General features: G+C 44.1%; 1 protein-coding gene across 5 annotated transcripts in view; it reads left to right on the forward strand.

Moving 5' to 3' along the window:
• gart (phosphoribosylglycinamide formyltransferase) overlaps positions 1 to 24893 on the forward strand; it is a 77810-nt gene that overhangs the window by 22555 nt on the left and 30362 nt on the right. For 4 of the 5 annotated variants that reach the window (XM_086007088.1, XM_086007089.1, XM_086007091.1 and 1 more), the window contains exons 2-7: positions 8806 to 8954; positions 12317 to 12412; positions 15328 to 15502; positions 16236 to 16347; positions 19270 to 19338; positions 23539 to 23664. In XM_086007088.1, coding sequence (XP_085863214.1) covers positions 8810 to 8954; positions 12317 to 12412; positions 15328 to 15502; positions 16236 to 16347; positions 19270 to 19338; positions 23539 to 23664 — 723 coding nt within the window. In that variant the 5' untranslated portion in view covers positions 8806 to 8809. The remainder of the gene's footprint in view (positions 1 to 8805; positions 8955 to 12316; positions 12413 to 15327; positions 15503 to 16235; positions 16348 to 19269; positions 19339 to 23538; positions 23665 to 24893) is intronic. The other variant, XM_086007090.1, reaches the window with a different exon arrangement.

Raw genomic sequence — 24893 nt, forward strand, 5'->3', positions numbered from 1 at the left:
TTCTTAGCCACTAGTACTTTAGCTGGAAATACCACATATCCCAATTCTGAGAGATAGTTCAACAACTGAATAGTGTCCTCTCTGTTACTTAGCTCATCAGGGCTGGCAATGAGAAGGTCATCCACATACTGGATCAGATTAGAGCCACGATTTAATGTCAGTGTCTGTAATTGCTGTTGAAGGCACCGCGAAAACAGGGTGGGTGAATTCACAAAGCCCTGGGGTAATCGAGTCCACGTATACTGCTGGCCATTGTACGTGAAGGCAAAAAGGTATTGGCTAGTAGCGGCCAGTGGCAGGGAGAAAAAGGCATGCTGGAGGTCGACTACCGCAAAAACTTTAGCATCAGCAGGTATCGAGGCCAAGATGTGTGCTGGATTAGGTACCAGTGCATGAAGTGGCTGAACAATTGCATTTATTGTTCGTAAATCCTGCACTAGGTGATACTGGTCAGGCTTACCAGTTTTCGGAACAGCTAGGATGGGTGTATTACAACTGGATTGGCATGTTACCAAAATTCCCTGCTCCAACAATCCCTTAATGAGTCTATCTATACTCGGAATAGCTTGCTGCTTCAAAGGGTATTGTCGTACCGTTGGCAAGGTCACATTTTCCTTCACCGGGATCTCAATGGGTTGTATGCCGGTTAGACCTACATGCGTTGGGTCTTCGGCCCATACCTGGGGATTCACATACTCCAGTATATCTTTCCCTACATGACGGTGCACCACTGTCAGGCTAGGCTCAGGGTTTTGGTAAAATTGGACCATCAGACCTCCGGGTAACTGTTGCGGCTGGTGGCATTCAGGGTTTGCCTGATCGATCGCTCGTTTTACCATGGGCCCCAAATCTTTGGCGTGGAAAGACTGGTTAACTTCCCGCGTGATATGAGGGGCCACTGTCGAAGGCTGCTTCCACAAGTGTAAGGGGACCTGCACAAACTCTGCTTTTCCCTCAGGTCCAGTTACTACAGCCTTGAGGTAGATTGTCCATTCCGTACCTTCCTGATTTTTAAAATACTCCTCAAGGGTCCTATCCTTTCCACTTCGATCATATGCCAGTGTCACATGATAGGAGGATGCATTGAGGTCGAGTGACCACCATTGAGGTGTAGTCGAAACATAACATTGCCTTTTATTTGCCCAATGTCCTATTGCTATTCCTTCATCACCACAATCAAGTTTGAGTTGGAATGCACATAGTAAGTCTCTGGCCATTAAATTGCAGTCCAAGCCGGTAGTTATTACAAATTGGTGGGTTGCAGATTGATTTTTGTAGGTCACCTGAACTGGTTCTGACATAGCATACTTGGTCCTTTGACCTTGGAAGCCTGATAATTCCTGGGTCTTGTTGGATCGGGGAAGTTTAAGGTCCGATTGGACAGAGGACATGGCGGCTCCAGTGTCTACTAAAAAGGGGTACCATTGATCCTGGATTTGCAACATTAATAAGGGTTCTTGGGCCGACTGTGAACTGCTGGTCACTAGATTAGCTAGTCAATTCTGTGGGAATGGATTATTCTGGGAGAAATTGGTATATCCTCCCCTGCCTCTAGGTCCTCCTCCGTTTCTTCTCCATCCTCCCCTGCCTCTCCTAGGTGGGTCTCCAGAGGCTAAGGATGGGCAGTCTCTGACCCAATGTCCATCCTTTCCACAGTTATAACACTGCCCTTGTCTTTGACCTTGGTATCCCCGTCCTTGTCCTCTACCCCTTCCTCTACCTCCGTAATTCTGTTGTGGAGTGGCGTAGGGTTGGCCGTATGCAGTAGCATTGAAGCCGTTTGGATGAGGGTAATATCCATAATTCTGAGAGTCTACCCCTCCAGGGTTACAGTATTGAGGTTCCATCTGATACCCTGTCTTGTCTATCGTGTGTGGTTGAATTGGGACTTCCTTCACGACATATTCTGTTTTGACTGTCTTCTGGGGTTGGTTCTCCCCTCCATTACCCTCTTTCCAATGATACTTTACGGCTCGAGCCATTTGAGTTGGAGTATTTTCTGCCCAGTTCATATTATTGGTTTTAACGGCTGTCGCCACAGCAGCCGGGAGACAGTTCATCAGAATGGCGCAGAATTGGGGTGAATTGGCTCCTGCTTGGTAATTGGTGTCCCCTGACTGTCCCTGATAAACCTCACAGAATCTTTCCAAAAATTCCTCAGGTCCCTCATCTTTCTTTGGCTTAGTATCTAGGACATTAGATATATTGATAGGTTTTTGGAGTGTAGCATTGAGTGCTGCAAACATGCGTCGCTCCCTATCAGCTGTGAGGGCGTGGGCGGCCTCTAAAGCGGCATGATTAGGGTGAGTCAGGCGTTCCAAAAATCTAGTGTGTTCGGAAGGGGTTAAAACTTGTTGAATCAAGGCCCATAGATCTCGGGAGTCTGCATTGTACACCTGTATCGTGGTTCGAAGAAAGTCCACAAACCTAGCGGGCGCCTTTTTCCTGTCTGGCATACCGGTTAGGATAGCCATTATCTCATTAGGTTTCCAAGGGAAAAATACATCTATGGTGGGGTTGGCTGCGGCAGCCGCTGCATTCGGGTTTGGCATTGTTCTTACCGGCAGATTTCTGGGCGTTCGTTTTGGTTTAGTAAGGCTAATTTCGGGTTCTGAGTCGGAACTGTTTAAGGGTGAAAGGTTGTCTTCAGAATCAGTAAGGTCACTACATGAGTCAGTGTCATCTGCTTTTGCTGGTTTATGTTGTACTAATTGTCTGGGTCTACGTTTCTTCTTCTGCCAATTCAGACTAGGGGTATTCCCCGGTTTCACGTCTTTCTTGGGATTTGTTGGATCTTTCGATCGGGTTCGACAAGCAACAGGGTCTATATAAACATCAGAAATCGGCGTGATTGGGGAGTGACTTGGGACAGTAAGGGAGGGTGTCGGTGGACTGGTAACGGACGTAATAGGGATCAAGCCAGTCTGATTTGTAAGAGGTAGGTCGGGATAAATGTTATTATATTGGGGTGGCTGAGGAGGTGCCGCGGTAGGAGTTCTAATTGTCCAATTGTTTAAGTCCTCATCCGTTCCGTCTCCCTCCGTCAACCTAAGGCCAACCATTGAACTACGTAGTTCATTTTTATCCTTTTTATCTGGCGCCATTTCAGATTTTGACCTTTTCTCATGTGCACATTCTTTCTTAAGTATTTCAATGGGTTTAGGATTCCCTCCTTCAGTTAGCTTTATTCCTAACTTAACAGCGTTCTCTTGCCAGCTGGCTAATAGGGAACTGTCTTTAATTTCTTGGTAGTACTGTCGCCAGAGTCCAATTAGTTTCTTAGTCTTACTTCCCATATTCTTTTTCCAAATCACTTCTTGAGCTTGTTTAACCGTTTCTAAGCTTTTGGGACCCCCTAGTGGCCATTGTTCGCTGCCTAACTTTTTATTTAAACCCCCTGAGAGTTGTCTCAATTGTTGGGCTTTGTCCGGGTATTGGTCACATAAGGTTTGTAGGGCACTGCCCTCGTCACTTGTGGTATCTAGGTAATTACCCATGGTTCTCTTACACTAAGGGTTCTTTTTCAGGATTCGAGTTACTTTTTGCACGTGTCTTATATATTTCACGGATACCGGCACACAAAATGAAACGCAACACTACAATACTTACAATACTTAGACTTAACAAAAACACAGTGAGTCGTCTATAGTCAAATAGTAATTTTAGCCTCTGTCACCGCCTGGTACAGGTATTCTTAGCCTAATTATTCAAATCGTAAATTTAGCCTCTGTCACCGCCTGGTACAGGTATTCTTAGCCTCTGTCACCACCTGGTACAGGTATTCTTAGCCTAATTATTCTACTTATACGACCCTTATCTTGCACTCCCCGAGTACAAGTTGCTATAGCTCTAGAGTCCCCGACTCTCTCTTTTTACTTTCTTTCAAGTATTCCTTTTCTCTTTCTTTAAAATCACTTATCTACTTTTTAGTCCAATCGGAGCCTGAGCGGGCCAAGTGAAATACGAGGCCGGCGCTTTACCCGACTTGGATACTTATTTCCTAAGTTTACACAGTATTCGCCAGATTGACCCAGATCTCGTCGGGACACCACACAAGAATTAGCGAGTGGCAAAACTTTTATCGGACTTACGGATCAGAGGAAAACCGAAGTGGTAAATTTAAACATACTCACTCCGGGGGCCCATTTCCTCCTCTCACGTCCAAAACTAGTTCGGCTCTTAATTTCGCGAATTCTCGGTGATCGTCCGTTGAGATCCCACTTCTGACACCAAATGTTGAAACGGATTTTTTTGGTCCTCAATCTGGTTCAGTACAAACACTGAGTCGGAATACTGGTTTAGTTCAACAGTTGTTTTATTCTGTTGTCCCGGGAGACTTACTCTGATACAGCACCGTTCTGACTCCAGCAGAGTCTCGACAGGTTCCACCAGAGCAAGCAATCTTTCATACAGTGGGTCACATTATTATACTTTACTTTTGAAAAGACATTAACACATCGTACATTCTACACCAATCCCGAGCGAGGCACGTACACAGTTTAAAGTGATGTCCTGGCCTGGCAGTTTGAAATAAAGAAGTCACAGTTCACTGAATGGTTTATAATATAGAAAATATGCAGGTAATGGTTTCACGATCACCTAATCATTATGGTAATGCATGGTAATGTGTTTTCGGATCGCCTATTGTCAGTATACCCTTTGCACTCCACCCTACATTGTTCCGCCAGCAAGGTGTGACATCGTGGGTGCCAGCCATATTACTTCCTGCTGCCTTCAGTTTCTTGAATTAACATGATCATCTCTCACAATATGCAAGTGACTCAGCGATGTCGACATTGCACCACCATTTTAGGCTAACAGGGTCCTCCATTTTAGGTTGGCAGGGTCCTTGGCCATGCGGAGCGAGTTGTTACCTTATTTTTGCATTCTATATTCTCACCACCATGGAGAAAACTATTGCAGCCCTACGGACCATTTTTGCCAGGAGTGGCTTGCCAGAACAGATTTGCTCCAACAACGGACCACAGCTTGTGTCCGAAGAGTTCCGGAGGTTCTTGAAGAAGAATGGGGTAAGGCATTACACATCCGCCCCGTATCATCCAGCCACAAATGGATTGGCTGAGAGGTTCGTACAAACCTTTAAGAAGGCAATAAAGGCTGTGTACAATGACAACATTCCACTGCAGCACAAGGTGGACAATTTCCTGTTCGCCTACCGGAATGCGACACATGCAGTCACCAACCAGGCCCCAGCCATGATGTTCTTTAACCGAAGGTTAAGATCTCGCCTGGATTTGCTCAGACCAAACGTACGAAGAGATGTTGAGAGTAAGCAATTCCAGCACATCCATGAGAAGCCAACAAGGAGCTTCAATGTAGGGCAACCAGTCTTGGCCCGCGACTACCGAACAGAGAAATGGCAGCCAGGAACGATATGCACACGGCAGGGCCCACTAATGTACACAGTGGACGTTGGGGAGAGCATCGTGAGACGCCATGCTGACCAGATCCTAGAGTCACAGGAACAAGTCAACCCCATGCCTCGCCCATACGTACCTGGTGATGAACCCGACGTACAGGTCGCATCTACCCCAGAAACAGTAGCATCGGAAGCTGATGAACCAACCGACGACAGGGGGCTAGAATCGCCTCCGCACCAAGAGCAAGACACTCGGGAAAGGCGCTATCCAGAAAGGATCAGGAAGCCTCCCTAAAGACTGAATATATAAATAGACTATTTTCAGCTAATGTTGCATGTTAAAAGTGTTAATTGTTAATAGTTTGATATTTAATTGTTAAATGAGTGTTATGGTACTGTTAATCTAAAAGGGAAGGAATTGTAATGTATGTACCTTTAAGGGGGGAACTATGTTTTACAGCTCATTTATACTGCAGTACCGGCAGTGACCACACCTGTATATAGCCCTGAGTAGTAATCTGTACAGTCAGTTCAACTGTGAGCCACGTTGAGTAAACACCTGTTGTACCGTTTCTGCTGCAGTCTGTATCTTATTATACACGGACGTAACAGGAGTAGCGAGCCCACGAGAGATGGCAAGGTCGAGGGGGTGGGCGTGAATATGGGTTGGGGAGTTTACGTGGAGGGAGAGATTAAGGGAGGATAGAAGGCTAGTGAACTCAGAGGAGAGAGAGCATGATGAATTAAGATGGAGGTTGAAATCACCGAGGATAAGAAGTCGTTCGGTGCAGAGGCTGAGGGAGGAAGGCAGTGAAGATATCTCGGTAATAACATTTTTATGGTACTTGGGTGGGCAGTAGAGAACGAGAATTTTAAATGAGAGGCGAGGGAGGTGGAATAAGGTGAGATGCTCAAAGGAGGAGAAAGTGCCGGAGGAGTAGGGGGAAAGACCAAGGTGTGATTTGGTGATGAGAGCCACACCACCACCATGGCGGTCTGAGCGGGGCAAGTGGTGGAAAGTATAGCCAGGTAGGGAGGCTTCAATTAAGGGTAAGGTGTCATCACCCCTCAACCAAGTTTCTGTCAGGGCCATGATGTCGATGCAATCATCCACGATAAGCTCATGGATGGCAAAGGCCTAGTTCGCAAGTGAATGGACATTTCTAAAGTGGGTGATGGCTGACCCACTGTCAGCGTCCGCAGGGTCAGCGCTGGGGGAATGAGTTGGACGGGGAGGAGATTGGCAAGATTTGCCCCCAGTGGGTGTGCTGGGTGGGAAAGCCGGTGAGAGAGTAGGCTGGGACAGTTGGGGTTAGTGCTGGTAAGGAGGTAGCGACGAGTACCTCGATGCGCCCTTCGTAGGATGCCAAGAGAGGCACAGAGGGAAGCTGTGGGCTTATCTAAGAGCGAGTGAAGCCTGGGACGGCGGCAGGAGAGTAGGAAGGTCAAAGAGTAGTGAAGGTATGGGGTAGGGATTTGGGAGGGCAGAGTACCCAAGAGAGGAGAGATGAAAGGAGGCATGACAACAGGAGAGAGCAGTCAGGGAGGGATAGAGAGAAAAGGAAATGGGGGAGAAAAAGTGGAAAAGTATTGACTGGCTCGGGTCTGGAGCGGCAGCCAACGTGCACACCCGAATGGACATGGGAGAAGCTCCGGTTACATAGGCCTGGTTAAATGTAGTAACTAATGGGATACATATTTCCCGGTAGCAGGAAATAGGTTGGGGACAATAATAGGGAGACCAGGGTCAAAGCCAGAGGCTCCATGGAGGGACAAAGCCGAGGTAAGCAGGATGGGGCCGACACGGAGCATCGACGAACCGCTGTCCAAAGCAGGCGAGTGAAGTCCAGAAGCTGTTTGAAGGGCAGAGAGTTCGAGGATGGAGGTTGTTGCTGTAGGAATGAGAGTCGGTAGCGGTGCAGAAAGATGATGGAGAAACTGACACAAGTTAGAGGTCACCCTAGATCAAAGCGGCGGAGAAAAAGTAAAACCACAAGCCAGCGACCAGCAAAAGTGAAAACTGGTAGAACGAGTCACCGGACAGCAAGTGAAGCAGCAGCTGCTAGCTAGAAGCCAGCAGAGCTAAACCTCCCCCCCCGCCACTAGAACCAGTTCAGCAGAGACACAGCTGATGTTTAAAAGTTAAAAAATCTTTTAGCAGCAGAGATGGAGACACAGCAGGTAAGTCTTACGGTGTAATCCAGTGCAGAAGCGTAGTGGTGTAATCCAATGTAGGTCAAAGCAGAAACGTAGTCTAGATGTCCAGAGAAGTCCAGGAGATCGGAATATTACTTCAAATTAAATTCTGAGAGTCAGACCAGGTTAAAACTGGTAAAAGATAAATTTAAGATTGATATCGGGAACTTCTTCACCCAGAATGATCAATGCTTGAAATGGATTCCCAGACTCAGGGGTGGAGGTGAAAACTTGAAGAAACAATTAGATTTGCAGGCTCTTTCTGGTTGAATGAATTAAGATGGGCCGAGTGGCCGCCTTCATTCGTAATTATCTTGTGGTTATATATTTGTAAGTTTTTTTTACTTGCGGCATATATAGAATGTCAGGCTGAGCTAATTCTGTTGATGAGGTCTTATTAATCCATGAGTGATGGAAGTCATGAGTAGATCATGAGGAATGCCTGCCTGCCTCACTTCTGGAATGAACTAGATGTCTGGTTCCTTCTGTGTTCACCCTTGTTTTTTTTTTAAAGTCTATTCACAGAATACTACTGTATTCCATGGTTTGGGATATTTTTCCAATCTACATCTGTAAATTTGCAGTATTTTTTTTTGTTGAGGTTTGTTTGATAAAAACTGCTTACTTTGAAAGTTGCGAAAGATCGCAAGTGCATCATTCCATTTTTTTACTTGGCATTGACAGTACTTTGCTTTATCTTAAGGGCTACTTTAGAAGGTCAAATTTGAGAGCTAACATTATTGACGTCTGTTTTTAATTAACTTGTTGGAAGGTTCTTTCTTTGCTGATTACATTGATATCGAATGTCTCGCTTGATTTTATGGACTGTCATGTTGAATCCTGACCATATTTTATCAAGTTTATGTTTTTGTTAAATGTAGGATAGGACTAAAGTCTTTGTGTTACCCATTCAGAAGTGACCTGGATGATGGTGCTATTGGTAGATGATATTGCATACTATTAAACTAAAAGGGTGAAATTATCTGAAAACTGTGATATTTATCTTGGCACTCTGTCGATGTGTATGGGACTGATTAATAGATGTGCCCCTTTCAAAGAGCAAACTGCTTGGGTGCACTTTCAGTAAGAGTAACTGAGAAAGCTACCCTTTTATAAGCTGTGCTGAGGATCGGTGCAGCAGGTGGCTGGGATTGTCGCAAGCTATGTCTTGTGAACGCGAGAGGCATTAACCTGCTGTAACAGACATGGTTGTGTTAATGTTGTGTTAGGACCATGGCGGAACGGGTACTTGTCATTGGGAGCGGAGGACGTGAGCACGCTCTGGCGTGGAAGCTGGCCCAGTCCCCGCTTGTACTGCAGGTTTTGGTTGCCCCGGGGAATGCGGGAACAGCTGAGAGTGGAAAAATCTCCAATTCAGGTGAGGGGGTTCTTGTTGCTGCTTGATTCTGTTTCAGTTCAGGTGTTTGAAATTACTGCATGCTATTTTTTTTTCTTCATATAAAAGGAACTGTTAAGGAGGTTATTTTGGTATTTTGTTGTCCCATGCTGTGTGTGTGTTTAATAATTCCTGCTAGCAATGTTCCCCCTAATTTTTTTGGGGTGTCGTGCGGCCCCTTTACAAAATTTAACATTGAAAAAGCCGGTCCCGGGCTGTGCAGCCACGCGGCTTAGAGGAAACGTTGCCTGCTAGTCAGCATTATAACCAAGAGAACAAAGATGGGTGATGCACAATTAGTTCATAATAGTACTGTTTGTGGTCAGTTGTAACCAGCAAAGCGAAACATTCTAAGGAATTCAGATCAACAATGATTTTATTCTTCTTCATTTTCTGTAATAATGGTGCTACATGTGCTGGCCCGGAAATTGCGGTTGTAATGACGGCGAAACTGTCAGCGCTCACCGTCATTACTGTGTAAAACTGACAGCAACTTCTGGCATCCGCACATGTGCAGTTAAACGCGGAAATCCAGCAGTTGCTGTCCGTGATACCCTGCTCCTCCACAGGATGCGCTGTTGCGGTCTTCGCAGATGCAATCAACACAATCAGTGATTTGGCATGAACTTCAACTTTTTACACATTGGCCCAGAAATTAGGTTTAGGGGGCTTGCCGCGCGTGCAAGCCCCCGATGTGCACTTACCCGGCGCGCCGACAGCTGAAGCCTGGGCCTGCTTGGAATTCCTGTCACTGGCCCGGTTCAGCTGTCGGCGTGCTGTGCTTGCCTGATCCAGCGGTGTAGTTAGTGCAATGTGCCGGCTGGGATCAGGTGAGCACTGGGCAGCCAATCAGGGGAGGGAAAACTTCATTAATGAGTTTGATAGTAAGAACTGTCAAACTCATGAAAACTACGGGAGCCCAAAACACTACTTAAACTTTAAATAAAATTTTAAAAAACATCCCATTAATTAAATGAACTATAAATAACTTTAAAAAAAACTATTTTAAGCAATTAATCAAATTTTTGAAAAAAAATAATTTTTTAAGAAATCGGGGCTAAAAATAAACTTACCTTACTGTAAAATCCTTAAAAACAATAAAGCTGTGGAAAAAATGTTATAATTTTAAATAATAGACCACTTACCTTAAAGAATCAGGTCCTTACGTCTCCTTTTTACATTTCTAAAAAGTTGAGGCCCTTACACACGGGCAAACCTGTCAAAAAGAAGGAAGTTCAACGCGACCTCTGAACCCCTTGGAGGAAATGCCGGTTTCCCGCGCATGCGCTGTGCATGCTGAAATCCGGCACTTCCAACGGGCCCACGCGTGAGTACCCCGTCCGTACTCACGCGTTGGGACCGGAATTACTGGGCCATTATTCTCGCTGTAACAACCATTGAAAATGTTGAGCCTTGTTGGATGAGATGTGTATGAGAGTTTTTAACGGTATACTAGTCATAAATTACTACTGAACTACCTCTCTGGCCCTGAAAAACGAATTTTATAAGTGTGGAGTATCATTTCCTCCATTCCATGATTAAAAATTCCATGATTTTTTAAATTTCTTAATTTTTTAAAGTTTGTTTATGATATTTTAGCTTCTAACTTAATCCCATGTGTATGTCCCAATCTTTATTTCACTTTCTGTAAAATGATTAAAAAGTGAATTATAATCAATGTTCCCTTTAAATTTGCTGTAGTGGCCGCGCATACGCAGTATCTTCCAGCGGCAACAGCTTGTGAGCAGCCTGCGCGGAACCTCCTGATTGATGCGCGCCCGCGAACCTTAGGGGGAACATTGATTAAAATCCTTGCTTTTTACTTCCTGGTTTGCTGTCTGTGAGAATTCTTCAGTCTGATTGGCTGCTCAGTTTGCTTGATGACTTCACTGTTGCTGGATGCCACAGATCCCCTGTAGATGGCACCAGATCGAAAGTCACGTCAGAATAGGGGAAATCGATGTTCTAGAGCCAGCTAAATCTTTGTGGGCAGCTTTTCTCAAGACCGCTGACCACAAAATCTGGGCCATTGTGTTTTTATGAGTTTAAAGACTTTTTTAGTTTACCATCAAGTGACTCCTGATCAAGTCTCAATACTGAAACTACATAATATGTGTTTGGTCCCAAACATGCTGCGTTGCTCATTGCTTTGTATGGAACAAGATAGCTGGTGGGGCTGAGGGGACCAATGCTTGGTGAAGATGTGATAATGACCTCCAATCCAGAGGCCAATCACCATATGTGTGGGTGTTTAAAAATCTTAATCCTGAGTATTTAACACAAATTTAAACGGTCTATGCTTGAAGCATATGGAATGAAATCAGAGAATCCTATTCATCTGAGGAAAAATATTGACTTAGTAGTGAAGTAAAAATAAAAAATTTAGAAATGCACAGCAGCTGAAAGAGAAAGATGATGATCTGTTTATTTTCTGATTTTTTTTTTTCTTCTTCAGATTTTCAGCATTCACCGTTTTTTCTTTTATCTAACCTGTTAGTTAGAGTTAGAGACTACAATCTAATTCAGGTGGCCATTGCAAAACACTGACATTTTACTGCCATTGTTCACCAGCCTTCCTGAACGCAATCAATACATTACTGCTATACAGACTCTCGGTTATCTATTGTTTGTAGATGGCCCTTTTGGGGTTGACCATTTAAGCTTACACAGGTCAGTAAATGACCCTCTTGATATAAGCATTAGCAGTTACATTTTTAGGGGAGAAAAAAACACTTTTCATAAAACTGTAGTAAGGTCGCAGATGATGCTGAATGAATATGTGGCTGTATATATGACTAATTGAATCAATGTTGCCGCACGCTTTGAATTTCTGCATGTTAAAATTTAATACATTGCTTTTGATGAAACCTGCTCAATCAGAAACTCCTGGATCTACACAGTGAGTTATTAGAAAAAAGAAAGACTTGCATTTTATACAGCACCTTTCACGACCACCGGACGTCCCAAAGCGCTTTACAGCCAATGAAGTACTTTTTTGAAGTGTAGTCACTGTCATAATGTGGGAAACGGGGCAGCCAATTTGTGCACAGCAAGCTCCCACAAACAGCAATGTTGATAATCAGGATAATTCAGAGAATCAGACAGCAGAAAGGCAAAAATATGAAGTGCTGCATCTTAGGAGAGTCCGAAACCAAAGTGTCGTCTTCTTGTGATACAGGTTTCTTTAAAACCAAAGATCGGGGCTTACACTTGCTGCGTGAAGCTGATGGAAAGATGTGCACTTTTATTTTTTAGTTAACTGTAAAGCTGAAAGATCAGCCCTGCAAAAATCTTCTTCGAAAGATCATGTTATAATGTATTGTGTAAACAATCTTTTCCTGCAGCTGTTTCTGTCAGCAATCATGCGATTCTTGCCCAGTACTGCAAAGATCACAACATTGGCCTGGTGGTGGTTGGTCCAGAGGCTCCACTTGCTGCAGGTAAACACAAGGTCTCCTGAAATCATGCTTGATGCATTCGTCTGATGTTCCTCTTTCCACTATTTCAGTGGAGTCATTAGCCCCTTTAAAATAAACAGCCTAAAAGCAGAGGAAGGAATTTCACAAGAATGTGTTGTGGTGTTTGTCAGTATCTCGTAGCATAATTTCAGGGCCTAGATCTATCAAGAATAAAACTACTAAATCTTCGTAAATGTGATAATGTAATTGGAATCCATATGATGGTTTAGATTAGTGATTTCTTTTTACACATTAAATGTTATGCTAAGATATAATGACAGGCCTTTGAGTCAATAATTTTTTTTCCAGGTAACTGTAGAATTCTAATTTTCTCCCGCCTCCCCTCTTCCCACTTCTAATCTCCACTGCATTGAATTGCTGGGTAGGAGTGCAGGAACGATGCTAATTGATTTGTCCCGTTTTTAGTGTTCTCATTTCCCTTCAGAGAAGCAGCTTGTTTAGGCTCTACACCTTCCAGAAATTGCGTCGGGAATTTGTAGGGGGTTGAAACCATGTCCCTCTGCCCAGCAGCGTGACCGCATGCGTGCTACACTGTGCATAGCTGCCTTGAAGGTGTACAGTTGATCATTAGTAGTGCGACCTTCAGAAGAATCTGGTCAGTTGTGCAATTTGAGCAGGGCAGTAGGTCATCATGATGTGGTTGTCTTATCTACTGCTCAGCTTGCAACAGTGTTCAGTACCAGTGTTAAGATAATCCTTAATTAATTAAATAGTTTTCCTCAGAGAACTGCTAGTATTTGGCAGCCTAGTTCTGCTTTTAATTTGAGATTTAAAAAATTTGTACTGTGGGTGTAGAAGAATCCTGGTATACAAATACTGTCCGATATACTGAGAAATCGCTATTAATTTCATACAAGGTATTTACAGAAATACCAATTTTTTTAGTATGCCATTTATCAACTATTCTTTCCAGTCCAGTTTTGTTATGCAGACTTCCTCCTAAGTAAAAAGTTTGAATTCTTAAATTTTTAAATTTTGTTTACAGTGTGATTTTTTTTAAATTTGTTTAAGTTTGTGTACTCCTGTAATTTTCAGCACATCTGTCAACGTGAACAAACCTAAGGGTAGCACCAGTGAGTTCAGTCAGTTTAACCTTACAAGGACAATCACAGCAACAAGAAAAAAACTGGGCCTTGAATTATGAAAGACTGCTTTACTGTGATAGACTGAGCTAATTTGGTAGAGGCTAGTCTTGGTTCAAATTGCATGTATTTTCAAGATTGTTTGCCACATAAGAGACTGTTACTTAATCTTTCATTTCAATGTGTTCCCTCCTGGAATATATACGTTGAGGGTGGTTTCTAGGAAGTAAAATGGGTGTATTAGGGCTTGTGCAACTCCTGTTCTGTCTATGTGCTGCATAACTGGTGCCGCTTAGTTTATTCTCTGTAATCTACCAGTCCCCAGTGTGTATCCCGTGGTCCCCAAGTGTACCTTGTGGAAGTCCAAATGAAACAACCATGCTTGAACTGGAGACCAGAGTTTTGCTAAAGTGATGCGCATAAAGAGTCTTGGGCCCTGATCTTGACTGGGCCGGGTTTAACGAGTGGGGGGGAGGAATTTAAACTCCACAGCGTGCGTTTTTTCTTCAAGCAGGTTCCCCGTCCAGAAGCCAGACTGATTGACCGGCTTGGCTTCCTGTTGGGCGGGGAACGCTCTGGAGGAGGCCACAGGCCAGGAGCGGATAGGGAGCATGGTTAGTGGGGTGGGGAGTATTCGCCAATCTGGGGGGTTGGCCCAATCCCGGGGGAGGACGGGGTGGCCGATTCCTTGATCCCAGGAGGTCCGATTGCAGGCGGGCAGGGATAAAGGTAAGCTTGATGGGCTGGGAGGAAACACTGCTGCTCCTCTTGGCCTGCGAGCAGTGCTGTAAAGACCTTTTCCGCGAAGCAGTCCTCGCCTCCCTTTAGCTATTATGTTTCCCAAGGCCTGGGAAACCTGGAGGTTAAATCTGAGGCGTGCAGCCTCATTAATATTGAAATGGCCAATCTGCCTCCTGGGAGCGGGTTGGTTTCCCGTTTTCCCCCCTCATCCCGCCTCCGTTAAAACCGTAAGTGGGCGGGTTGGAGGCATATTGGCGTCGGATTTGAGATTAAAATTTTTTTAACATCCCACCTGACCCCAACCCACTTGTTTTTTGTGGATAAAATTACCCCCTTTAAACGTAATCCATTTTTTGGTGCTAATATGCAAACTTAGAGTTAATCACAAGATGGTGAATGTTCTTTCAAAGCAATGCCTGACCTGTCACTCTGCTTGCTATTTTTACACTGTCTCTTCCTGCCGTGTGTTGTGCGTAAAGCATCAATATTCCAGGGAGAGCAGAACCTGAGAATGCAAGTTTACAGGGTGTAAACAGATTGATTGAGTGAACCCAGTAGAGACCATCATCTAACACATTTGACTCCTAAGTAACAGGTGTTGGGTCATGTTTTGTTCTTTTAAAAAACAAAGCAAAAAAAAAACACTTGTTTGGGTTCACCCAACGCATTGGATGGTAACTAGTATTGATTCATACAGAACACAAGTATTCCAGGCTTAAAATCTCCGCTGAGTTGGCTGAACTGAGCTGGTATTGTGGTGGGGACATACGATTGGCCTCAATGTCCATGAAGATAGGGATGGGGGGAGAAAAACCAGGATTGCCAACCGATAGCTATCCAGTGACTACCTGCTTAAAACAGTGCATGTGTGTGAACGTCGGCTGAGGACAGGATCGGAGCTTGACTGTGATGTTTTTCTTTAGCCTAGATCCACCCCTTCAATGCGCGCCAGCACAAGTCGCTGTGTTTAGAAGAGGAGAATGGAAAGAGAGGGAGGAAATTGAAGAATAATTTTAAAAACCTGCTTACGGTTCACCATCTGTTTGTTTTCAGGAATTGTTGATGACCTGACAGCTGCTGGAGTGAGATGTTTTGGCCCATCAGCAAAGGCAACACAATTGGAAGCTAGCAAGCATTTTGCCAAAGACTTCTTGGATCGGCATGATATCCCTACTGCTAGATGGAAAGCATTTACAGACCCTGGAGAAGCTTGTAGCTTCATCCAGCGGTAAGAAGAGCATTCGTCCACCTAGTGTGTGCATGAACTTGAAATCCTGCTGGAATGCAGAAGGCCTTCCTATTAATATGGCCTGTGACTGAGCCGCAGCACCAGAGTAAATGCCAAGCCTGTAAGCTTAATGTTTCAAAGGATGGTCTTGACCTGCAACTGAAACTTAATCATCACGTGAAAATGAGACTTACTTGCCCCCATGTTTTTGCCGATCGTGAAATCCAAATCATGTTTGGTCACAAAATTGAAGAAAATTAGTTGAGGCTCCATTACTGTGTAATAAAACAGATTTGGTCAAAAGCTGTAGCAGAACAGAGGGTGGTGCATTGTTAGCCCTCTCACCTTGTTCTAGATTGCTTTCTAGTGTGTATGTACTCAATTGGGGGCGATTTTAACCCTACTCGCTCAGCAGATCCTGTTGGGTAGGCAGTTAAAATTGCCCTGGTTCTTACCTGTCCAAAAGCCGCCATGATCGCAACGTCTGCAATTTTAACCTGCTCTCCTGAGCAGGCAGCAAGGACACGCACCCAGAGCCAACAGGGTCTTTACATATGTATGTTGTGGCCCAATGACTCTAATTTTAACTCCGGCCTGAGTGGGGAATCCACCTGGAGTTAAAATCGGGGCCTAATCACTTGCCTAAAAACATTTTAAACAGGGAATACTGTGTATGGTACAGGGAAGGAATACTCCATATCTTGCAATGGATTGATTGTTGCTTTTCTTTTAGTGCTGATTTCCCTGCGCTGGTAGTAAAAGCAAGTGGCTTGGCAGCTGGGAAAGGTGTTATTGTAGCAGCTGACAAAGGCGAAGCTTGCAAAGCAGTCCGAGATATAATGCAGGTATGTTAACGTAGAGTTTTGTGTAAGGTTTTATCCTTTTAAATATATATGGTTTTCAGTGAATTGAATGGAACACTCCTGGCTAAGTTCCTATTACAGCCTTCTCCTTGGGTACTTCTTTGATGACCTGGATCCTGCTGCCTATTGCTTTCAGTAAGCTGGGAAACCAGACTGTTAAAATGTTTCCAACCCAATTATCTGCAAAGATGGTGGATCTGATGACGAGGTCAACGACCTTGTGACGACATTCATATGCTGGAGCATTCCTTTTTTAACGTTAACTGTCTCATAATATTTGTGTGGGAACAGTCCATCCAATGCACTTCATCTTTTTTTTAAACTTACATTTATATAGCACCTTTCACATGTTTTATGGACAAACATGGTGACCATTCTGTGCCAGCAAGGCACAAAATGTTTTTAATCGTCATTTAAAGTCATCAGCACAACTCTCGGGGAAGGAGGAATGGGACACTTTTACCGGCTATGGAAAGAAAAATTAGCGGTGTAGAAATGTTGCCTCGTGTAGCCAATTTCAATGTTGAAGTTTGACTTGCTGTGGTCCCCATTTACTGCGATACACTTGAGTCTTGCTTTGTCTTGGATTCTCGTTTCTCAGTGCCCTGGTTGTTTGGGTTTCTATTGACTATTGTGTGTAAATTAAATGAGGGGTTGGAATTCACAGTAGCCTGTCAAAATCTCGACTCTGAGTAAGACTCTAAAACACAAGCAGTACCGTCAGATTGTTAGTTTATTTTACTTGCACAAGGAGAGCATCCCGCTAAGTCAAAGGCTAGCAGACTCTCTGCAGAATTACAGATTAACAACATATTTCTACAGTAAAGTAAACAGGTTATGGTTTCATCATGTGTCTTTCAAGTCAGACAAAGGGACAAAGAGTTCTTCAATCCTTAACTAAGTTCTAAAGTCTGGCGTAGAGAAAGACTATTGATAATACAATGGGTAGTTATTTATTCCAGACTATTTAATTAAGACCATCAGTATTGTTTGGAATGTAGTTACTTCATACAATATGTTTCTTCTGTTATCTGGTGGCCAAGCCTCTGGCCAGGTGGCCTGCTTAAGGTTCCCTTTACTCATGTAAATGGTCTTTGTTTACAATGCAGATAAGCAACGGTTTACAGTGTTTAGTCAAGGTTAACAGGTTTAAGGAAGGAAACGAGGACATTTCTGCAGAGGCTTCTGGGAGGACCGGGACTCCATTTTGTTTGTCAAAAAGGGGCACATGTAACTATATTCAGTTTTAAAAGGTACATTTCCACAAGCCCCACATAACTAAAGTAATGCGAGCTATTACATTTTTAATATTGACGTGAGTAATGATCTGACTGTGCTTGTATTATCTGAATTGGATTTTTAATTTATAATTCTGTAATGTTGAAATTCAGCATCTATGTCTATCTATCTCTCTCAAACTCACTCACTGACTCACTCACAGAATGGGCAAGTGGGCACAAGCAGCCTGCAACAGAAATCTAGAACTAGCTAGCTTTTGAACAGCTTTGCTAGAAAGTGGGCCTTTGACCCCAGAACCCATTAAATTTGCATTTTTGTTTGTCAAAGACAAGGGGAATTTACTGATCTCACTGTGAAAACTGTACCTTGTATTTATTCAAGTATTTGATGTAAACTGAACTAGTTTGTTAGTTTGCATTATTCGTGCCTTGTTTTGTTTTGATAGATTGATTTTCAGTCTGCCCTCCACAGAGAGGAGAATTCACATTGGTGCCGTGTGATATTTCAGTAGCCAGTACAGGAACAAGGGTTCTAAATCACGATCCCCAAGTCATGCTATAGTAGAACTAGATACTGGAGAGGAGAAAGCTACACTCTGGATTATAGGGGATGCAAGGCCTGTTTGCAGGATTGACCAGTGATGCTGAACCTAAGAGAACTGTAAAACTCATTGTGATCATGTCCAATCAGTCTGCTTTTTGACACATGGAGATTAGAACAGTCAGTTGGCCAATTTGGGAACAATATTTATGGCACACCAGGGCTTAGTATCCTATTTGCTTCATGAAGACTGCTATTGGCTTTCGAAAAATAACATTACTGTGCAGTCAGACTAAATGTCACTAGCCAACAATCTGGAACTTTTACATGGTTCTACTAGGATCTGAGGATATGATGTTATCTCTATTTATTGTATGAAAAAAAGCTATTGGAAATATGTCTGTCTCAAAGGTTTTCAGTAACCTTTTGATTTCTTCAGATAGGCAGATAAACAGGTTTTGTAGTCGATTCACATTGAGATGCAAAGATATTGCAGCACCTACAGAACTAAAGGGAACAAGGATGCTACATCTAAGATGTTGGGGGTGAAATTCGGCTCCTTTGTGTCTGCCTCCAGAGGGCGCAAAGCGGTTACTGCCCGGGAGAAGGCGAAAAAAGCGCCTCCCGTGAAATTCGGAAGGACGCTGCTGAGGCGCTACCCGATAGCGCCACAACCCCACCGGTAGAGCCCAGGCCGCTGCGCCTCCGCCGATGACGTCATCGCCGTGCGTGGTGACCCCTTCGTGCCCCGCTGCGTCCCCTTACTGCCCTGCGGCAGGAATTCGGCTGCGCCCCATGAGGCTGCTGCAGGCGGTGTCAGCGCCAGCCTCACGGGTCGCGAGCCGGGCAGACTTCCACGTGCCGTGGCATGGCCCTGGCCGCCATCGTGCAGCCCGGCACTGCGTCTTGGTGCTGGGCTGCCGCCATGACACCACTCTGCTCTGGTAGCCCAGTTGGGGCCACCAGAGGCCCTACAGAGTGCGCAGCGGCCCTCCCCTTTAACTGGAGTCTCCGTGGAGCGCTGCCGCTCGCACCCCGACATCTATCAACAAATCTGCTTAGGCCTTTGCCGACTGGCAGACAGTGCACAGAGCTAAATGTATTCGTATTTTCTTTTTTTAACAGGAAAAGACCTTCGGTTCCGCTGGTGAAACTGTAATTGTGGAGGAGCTGCTTGAGGGAGAGGAAGTTTCTGTAAGTAATGCTTGTGCCTTTTGCCGGCCCAACTCTAGTTAAAGTTCTTTTTTTATTTTTTCATTGCCAATTTTATCCAGTGGTACGTGCAGAGTAGACCAAATCTTGCACCTTTTCAGAACTGTCTATCTTTTGGTTTATATTTTTTTTAAAGTTGGACTGATGCTTTCTTATTTGAAAATGTGAATAGGCTTTTAATTCAGTTCTGGCTTGGGGGATTGCTGTGAAATTATTTAAATCTGCTAGTAATAATTGGGATTTGTGGAGTTTATTATAGATCTCATCTGGCCTCCTGTGTTCATCACTCTTTGCTTCCACTTCTAAACCTGACCTTGTATTTGCAGTATTGCATGATATACAAATAACTCCATGTGATCTCCTCTATAAATCTAATAGCCAAATTTATTCAGTCAGATTTTCATGAGCAAACCGATGAAACATAGAAAAATAGGAGCAGGAGTAGGCCATTCGGCCCTTTGAGCCTGCTCCGCCATTCAATATGATCATGGCTGATCCTCTATCTCAGTACTATATTCCCGCTCTCTCCCCATACCCACGCCTTTTGCGTCTAGAAATCTATCTATCTCCTTCTTAAATATATTCAGTGACTTGGCCTCCACAGCCTTCTGTGGTAGAGAATTCCACAGGTTCACCACCCTCTGAGTGAAGAAATTTCTCCTCATCTCAGTCCTAAATGTCCAACCCCGTATCCTGAGACTGTGACCCCTCATTCTAGACCCCCCAGCCAGGGGAAACATCCTTCCCGCATCCAGCCTGTCCAGCCCTGTCAGAATTTTATACGTTTCAATGAGATCCCCTCTCATTCTTCTAAACTCTAGTGAACACAGGCCTAGTCGACCCAATCTCTCCTCATACGACAGTCCTGCCAACCCAGGAATCAGTCTGGTGAACCTTCGCTGCACTCCTTCTATGGCAAGTATATCCTTTCTTAGGTAAGGAGACCAAAACTACACACAGTACTCCAGGTGTGGTCTCACCAAGGCCCTGTATAACTGTAATAAGACATCCTTGCTCCTGTACTCAAATCCTCTTGCAATGAAGGCCAACATACCATTTGCCTTCCTAACTGCTTGCTGCACCTGCATGTTTGCTTTCAGTGACTGGTGTACAAGGATACCCAGGTCCCTTTGTGCATCAACATTTCCCAATCTATCACCATTTAAATAATACTCTGCCTTTCTGTTTTTCCTACCGAATGGATAACTTCACATTTATCCACGTTATACTGCATCTGCCATGTATTTGCCCACTCGCTCAACTTGCCTAAATCGCCTTGAAGTCTCTTTGCATCCTCCTCACAACTCACAATCCCACCTAGTTTTGTGTCGTCAGCAAACTTGGAAATATTACATTTGGTTCCCTCATCCAAATCATTGATATATATTGTGAATAGCTGGGGCCCAAGCACTGATCCCTGTGGTAACCCACTAGTCACTGCCTGCCACCCCGAAAAAGACCCATTTATTCCTACTCTCTGTTTCCTGTCTGTTAACCAATTTTCAATCCATGCCAGTATATTACCCCCAATCCCATGTGCTTTAATTTTGCATATTGACCTCTTATGTGGGACTTTATCAATGGCCTTCTGAAAATCCAAATACACTACATCCACTGGTTCTCCCTTATCTATTCTACCAGCTACATCCTCAAAATATTTCAGTAGGTTTGTCAAACACTATTTCTCTTTCATAAATCCATGTTGACTTTGTCTAATGCCGTTGATATTTTCCAAGTGTCCTGTTATCACATCCTTTATAATAGACTCTAGCATTTTCCCTACTACTGATGTTAGGCTAACCGGTCTCTCCCTCCTTTTTTAAATAGTGGGGTTACATTTGCCACCCTCCAATCTGCAGGAACAGTTCCATAATCTATAAAATTTTGGAAGATGACAACCAATGACAGCCACTATTTCCATGGCTACCTCTTTTAGCACTCTGGGATGCAGATTATCAGGCCCTGGGGATTTATCAGCTTTCAGTCCCATTAATTTCTCCAGCACTATTTCTTTACTAATATTAATTTCCTTTAATTCCTCCTTCTCACTAGACCCTTGGTTCCCTAGCATTTCTGGGAAGTTATTTGTGTCCTCTACCGTGAAGACAGAACCAAAGTACTTGTTTAATTGCCCTGCCATTTCCTTGTTCCCCATTATAAATTCTCCCATTTCTGACTGTAAGGGACCTACATTTGTCTTCACTAATCTTTTTCTTTTTACATACTTGTAGAAGCTTTTACAGCCCGCTTTTATGTTCCTTGCAAGTTTACTCTCATACTCCTTATTTTTCCCCTCTTAATCAATCTCTTGGTCCTTTTTTGCTGAATTCTAAACTGCTCCCAATCCTCGGGCTTGCTACTTTTTCTGGCAACTTTATATGACTCCTCTTTGGATTTAATACTATCCTTAATTTCTTTTGTTAGCCATGGTTGGGCCGCTTTTCCTTCTGTGTTTTTGCGCCAGAAAGGAATGTATAACTGTTGCAATTCATGCAGTCGTTCCTTAAATGTTAGCCATTGCCTATCCACCATCATGCCGTTTAATGAAGCTCCCCAATCTATCATAGCCAACTCCCTCCTCATACCTTCGTAGTTTCATTTGTTTAGATTTAGAACCCTAGTTTCAGATTGGACCACTTCACTTTCCATCTTAATGAAGAATTCTATTGAAGTTGGGGATAATATATTAGCATGGATGGAGAATTGGCTAACTAACAGAAAGCAGAGAGTCGGGATAAATGGGTCATTTTCTGGTTGGCAAATGGTAACTAGTGGGGTGCCACAGGGATCGGTGCTGGGGCCTCAACTATTTACAATCTACATTAATCACTTGGATGAAGGGACCGAGTGTAATGTAGCCAAGTTTGCAGATGATACAAAAATGGGTGGGAAAGCAAGTTGTGCAGAGGACTCAAAGAATCTGCAAAGGGATATAGACAGGCTAAGTGAGTGGGCAAACGTTTGGCAGATGGCGTATAATGTGGGAAAGTGCGAGGTTATCCACTTTGGCAGGAAAAATAAAAAAGCAAATTATTATTTAAATGGAGAGAGATTACAAAATACTACAGTTCAGAGGGACCTGGGGGTCCTTGTGCATGAAATACAAAAAGTTAGCATGCAGGTATAGCAAGTAATCAAAAAGGCAAATGGAATGTTGGCCTTTATTGCAAGGGGGTTGGGAGTATAAAAGCAGGGACGTCCTGCTACAACTGTACAGGGCATTGGTGAGACCACACCTTGAGTACTGTGTACAGTTTTGGTCTCCTTATTTAAGGAAGGATATACTTGCATTGGAGGCTGTTCAAAGACGATTCGTTAGGTTAATTCCAGAGATGAGGGGGTTGACTTATGAAGAAAGGTTGAGCAGGTTGTGCCCATACTCATTGGAATTTAGAAGAATGAGAGGTGATCTTATTAAAACATATAAGATACTGAGGGGGCTCGACAAGGTAGATGTAGAGAGGATGTTTCCCCTCATGGGGAAATCTAGAACTCGGGGCATAGTTTCAGAATAAAGGTCGCCCTTTTAGAACTGAGATGAGGAGGCTGGGTCATTAAATACATTTAAGGTGGAGATAGACAGATTTTTGCAAGATAAGGGAGTGAAGGGTTATGGGAGCGGACAGGGAATTGGCTTTGAGCCCAAGGTCAGTCATGATCTTATTGAATGGTGGAGCAGGCTCGTGGGGCCAAGTGGTCTATTCCTGCTCCTATTTCTTATGTTCTTATGTATTATCATGTTATGGTCACTCTTCCCTAAAGGACCCCGCACAATAAGATTATTAATTAACCCCATCTCATTGCACAATACCCAATCTAGGATAGCCTGTTCCCTAGTTGGCTCCTCAATGTACTGGTCTAAAAAAAATCATCTCGTACACACTCCAGGAATTCATCCTCCACAGTATTATTGCTAATTTGGTTTGGCCAGGCGTCCATGTTCCATAAAGTTTTTAACACATAAAGCAGCATTGATTCCTAAACTTAATTCCGCTATAAAGCATCTTTTCGCTGTTTGCTGTTTCCTTTGACAATATTGTTCTGGTATGTGATGGCAATTGACTAAGCTATCATGAATCGAGCTTTTTTTGAATAGCTTGGATCTTGTTCTGAAAGTGGTGCAGATCTCTTGTGGGTAGTCAACTCCATTACTTAAAATGCAATTCTGATAATGTTGTGCAGTGCCTGTGCTTCAGTGACGGCATTACAGTTGCCTGTATGCCGCCAGCTCAAGATCACAAACGCTTACTGGATGGGGACCAGGGACCAAATACTGGTGGAATGGGAGCTTATTGTCCTGCTCCTCAGGTGAGAAAAAGTTAATTTTTCTACAGCATTTGAAAATAATCTTTATTATTTCACAGAAGAGTTTTGACAGTATGATTGCTCCCCTGAAATTATAAATGTACTGTGTTGTGCAATACTGGAGTGTTACAAGAGCTGAAGTCCACACCAAGTGACTATCGGTTCAGTGGAATTTGGCGGCAAGACTGGAAGACTAGAGGGCCGAATTTAACCCAGTTAAAATGGCCACTGTGACTTAACCCGCACCAATCCTGTTGCCTACCCATGGGTTGTTATCTTAACCTGCTCTTTTGAGCAGATGAGAGGAACTCCTGCTGGATGGCAGCAGGGTCCTTTTATAAATATGCAGCTAGGGCCCTGAGGCCCGACTGCAATTTTAACTGGAGGCCTGCGGGGGAAAGGTATTGCGCTTTCCTGCCAGGCATATCTGACAGGAAGAGGAGATGGGGCTCGAAGAGGCCCAGAAAGGTGACTTTTTTCCTTTTCCTTATGGGCCAGGAGGAGCAGGAGTGCTCCTCCTGGGCCCTAAAAGAAGACCATGGGCCTCCCCTACCACAGGCTTCCCTCCCCCGATTGCAATGCCCTCTCAACCCACCCACTCCTCCCAACCAGTTAGCTGAGTGCTGGGGACCATTCTTCCAGGTCTCGGGCAGGAGTCTGACGGGTCTTATGCAGATGTGGCCCGGGAGTTGAAATCCCCCAGGCCTCGCCCTGTGGAGGGCCAGGCGGTTTGCCAACCAACTTGGCCCCCACCCGCACGACTCCCACCAGGAGTTAAAATCGGTCCTCGGACTTCATTGGTACCTGACTTTGTAGCATTGATTGTAGACAAGGTGCCTAAGAATAGTCATGAGGATGAAATCAAGACTCGTTGCAATGATTTCCACTCTAACGTATTGTTTTCATGGGACCTCAAAATTAAGACTCATTTTTTTTGCCTTTCTTTCCACCTACAATGTACGGTCTATTAAACATCCATTGCATCAGACCCACAGACCATTTGATGGGACAGTGTAGAATCATAGAATGGTTACAGCACAGAAGGAGGCCATTCGGCCCATTGAGTCCGTGCCGGCTATCTGCAAGAGCACTCCAGCTAGTCCCACTCCCCCGTAGCCCTGCAAATTTTTTTCGCTCAGATGCTTATCCAATTCCCTTTTGAAAGCCACGATTGAATCTGCCTCCACCACCCTTTCAGGCAGTGCATTCCAGAACCTAACCACTTGCTGCTT

This window comes from Somniosus microcephalus, chromosome 14 (genome assembly GCF_052327205.1).
Source record: "Somniosus microcephalus isolate GS21.2 chromosome 14, FLI_Smic_1.0, whole genome shotgun sequence".
NCBI lineage: Eukaryota > Metazoa > Chordata > Chondrichthyes > Squaliformes > Somniosidae > Somniosus > Somniosus microcephalus.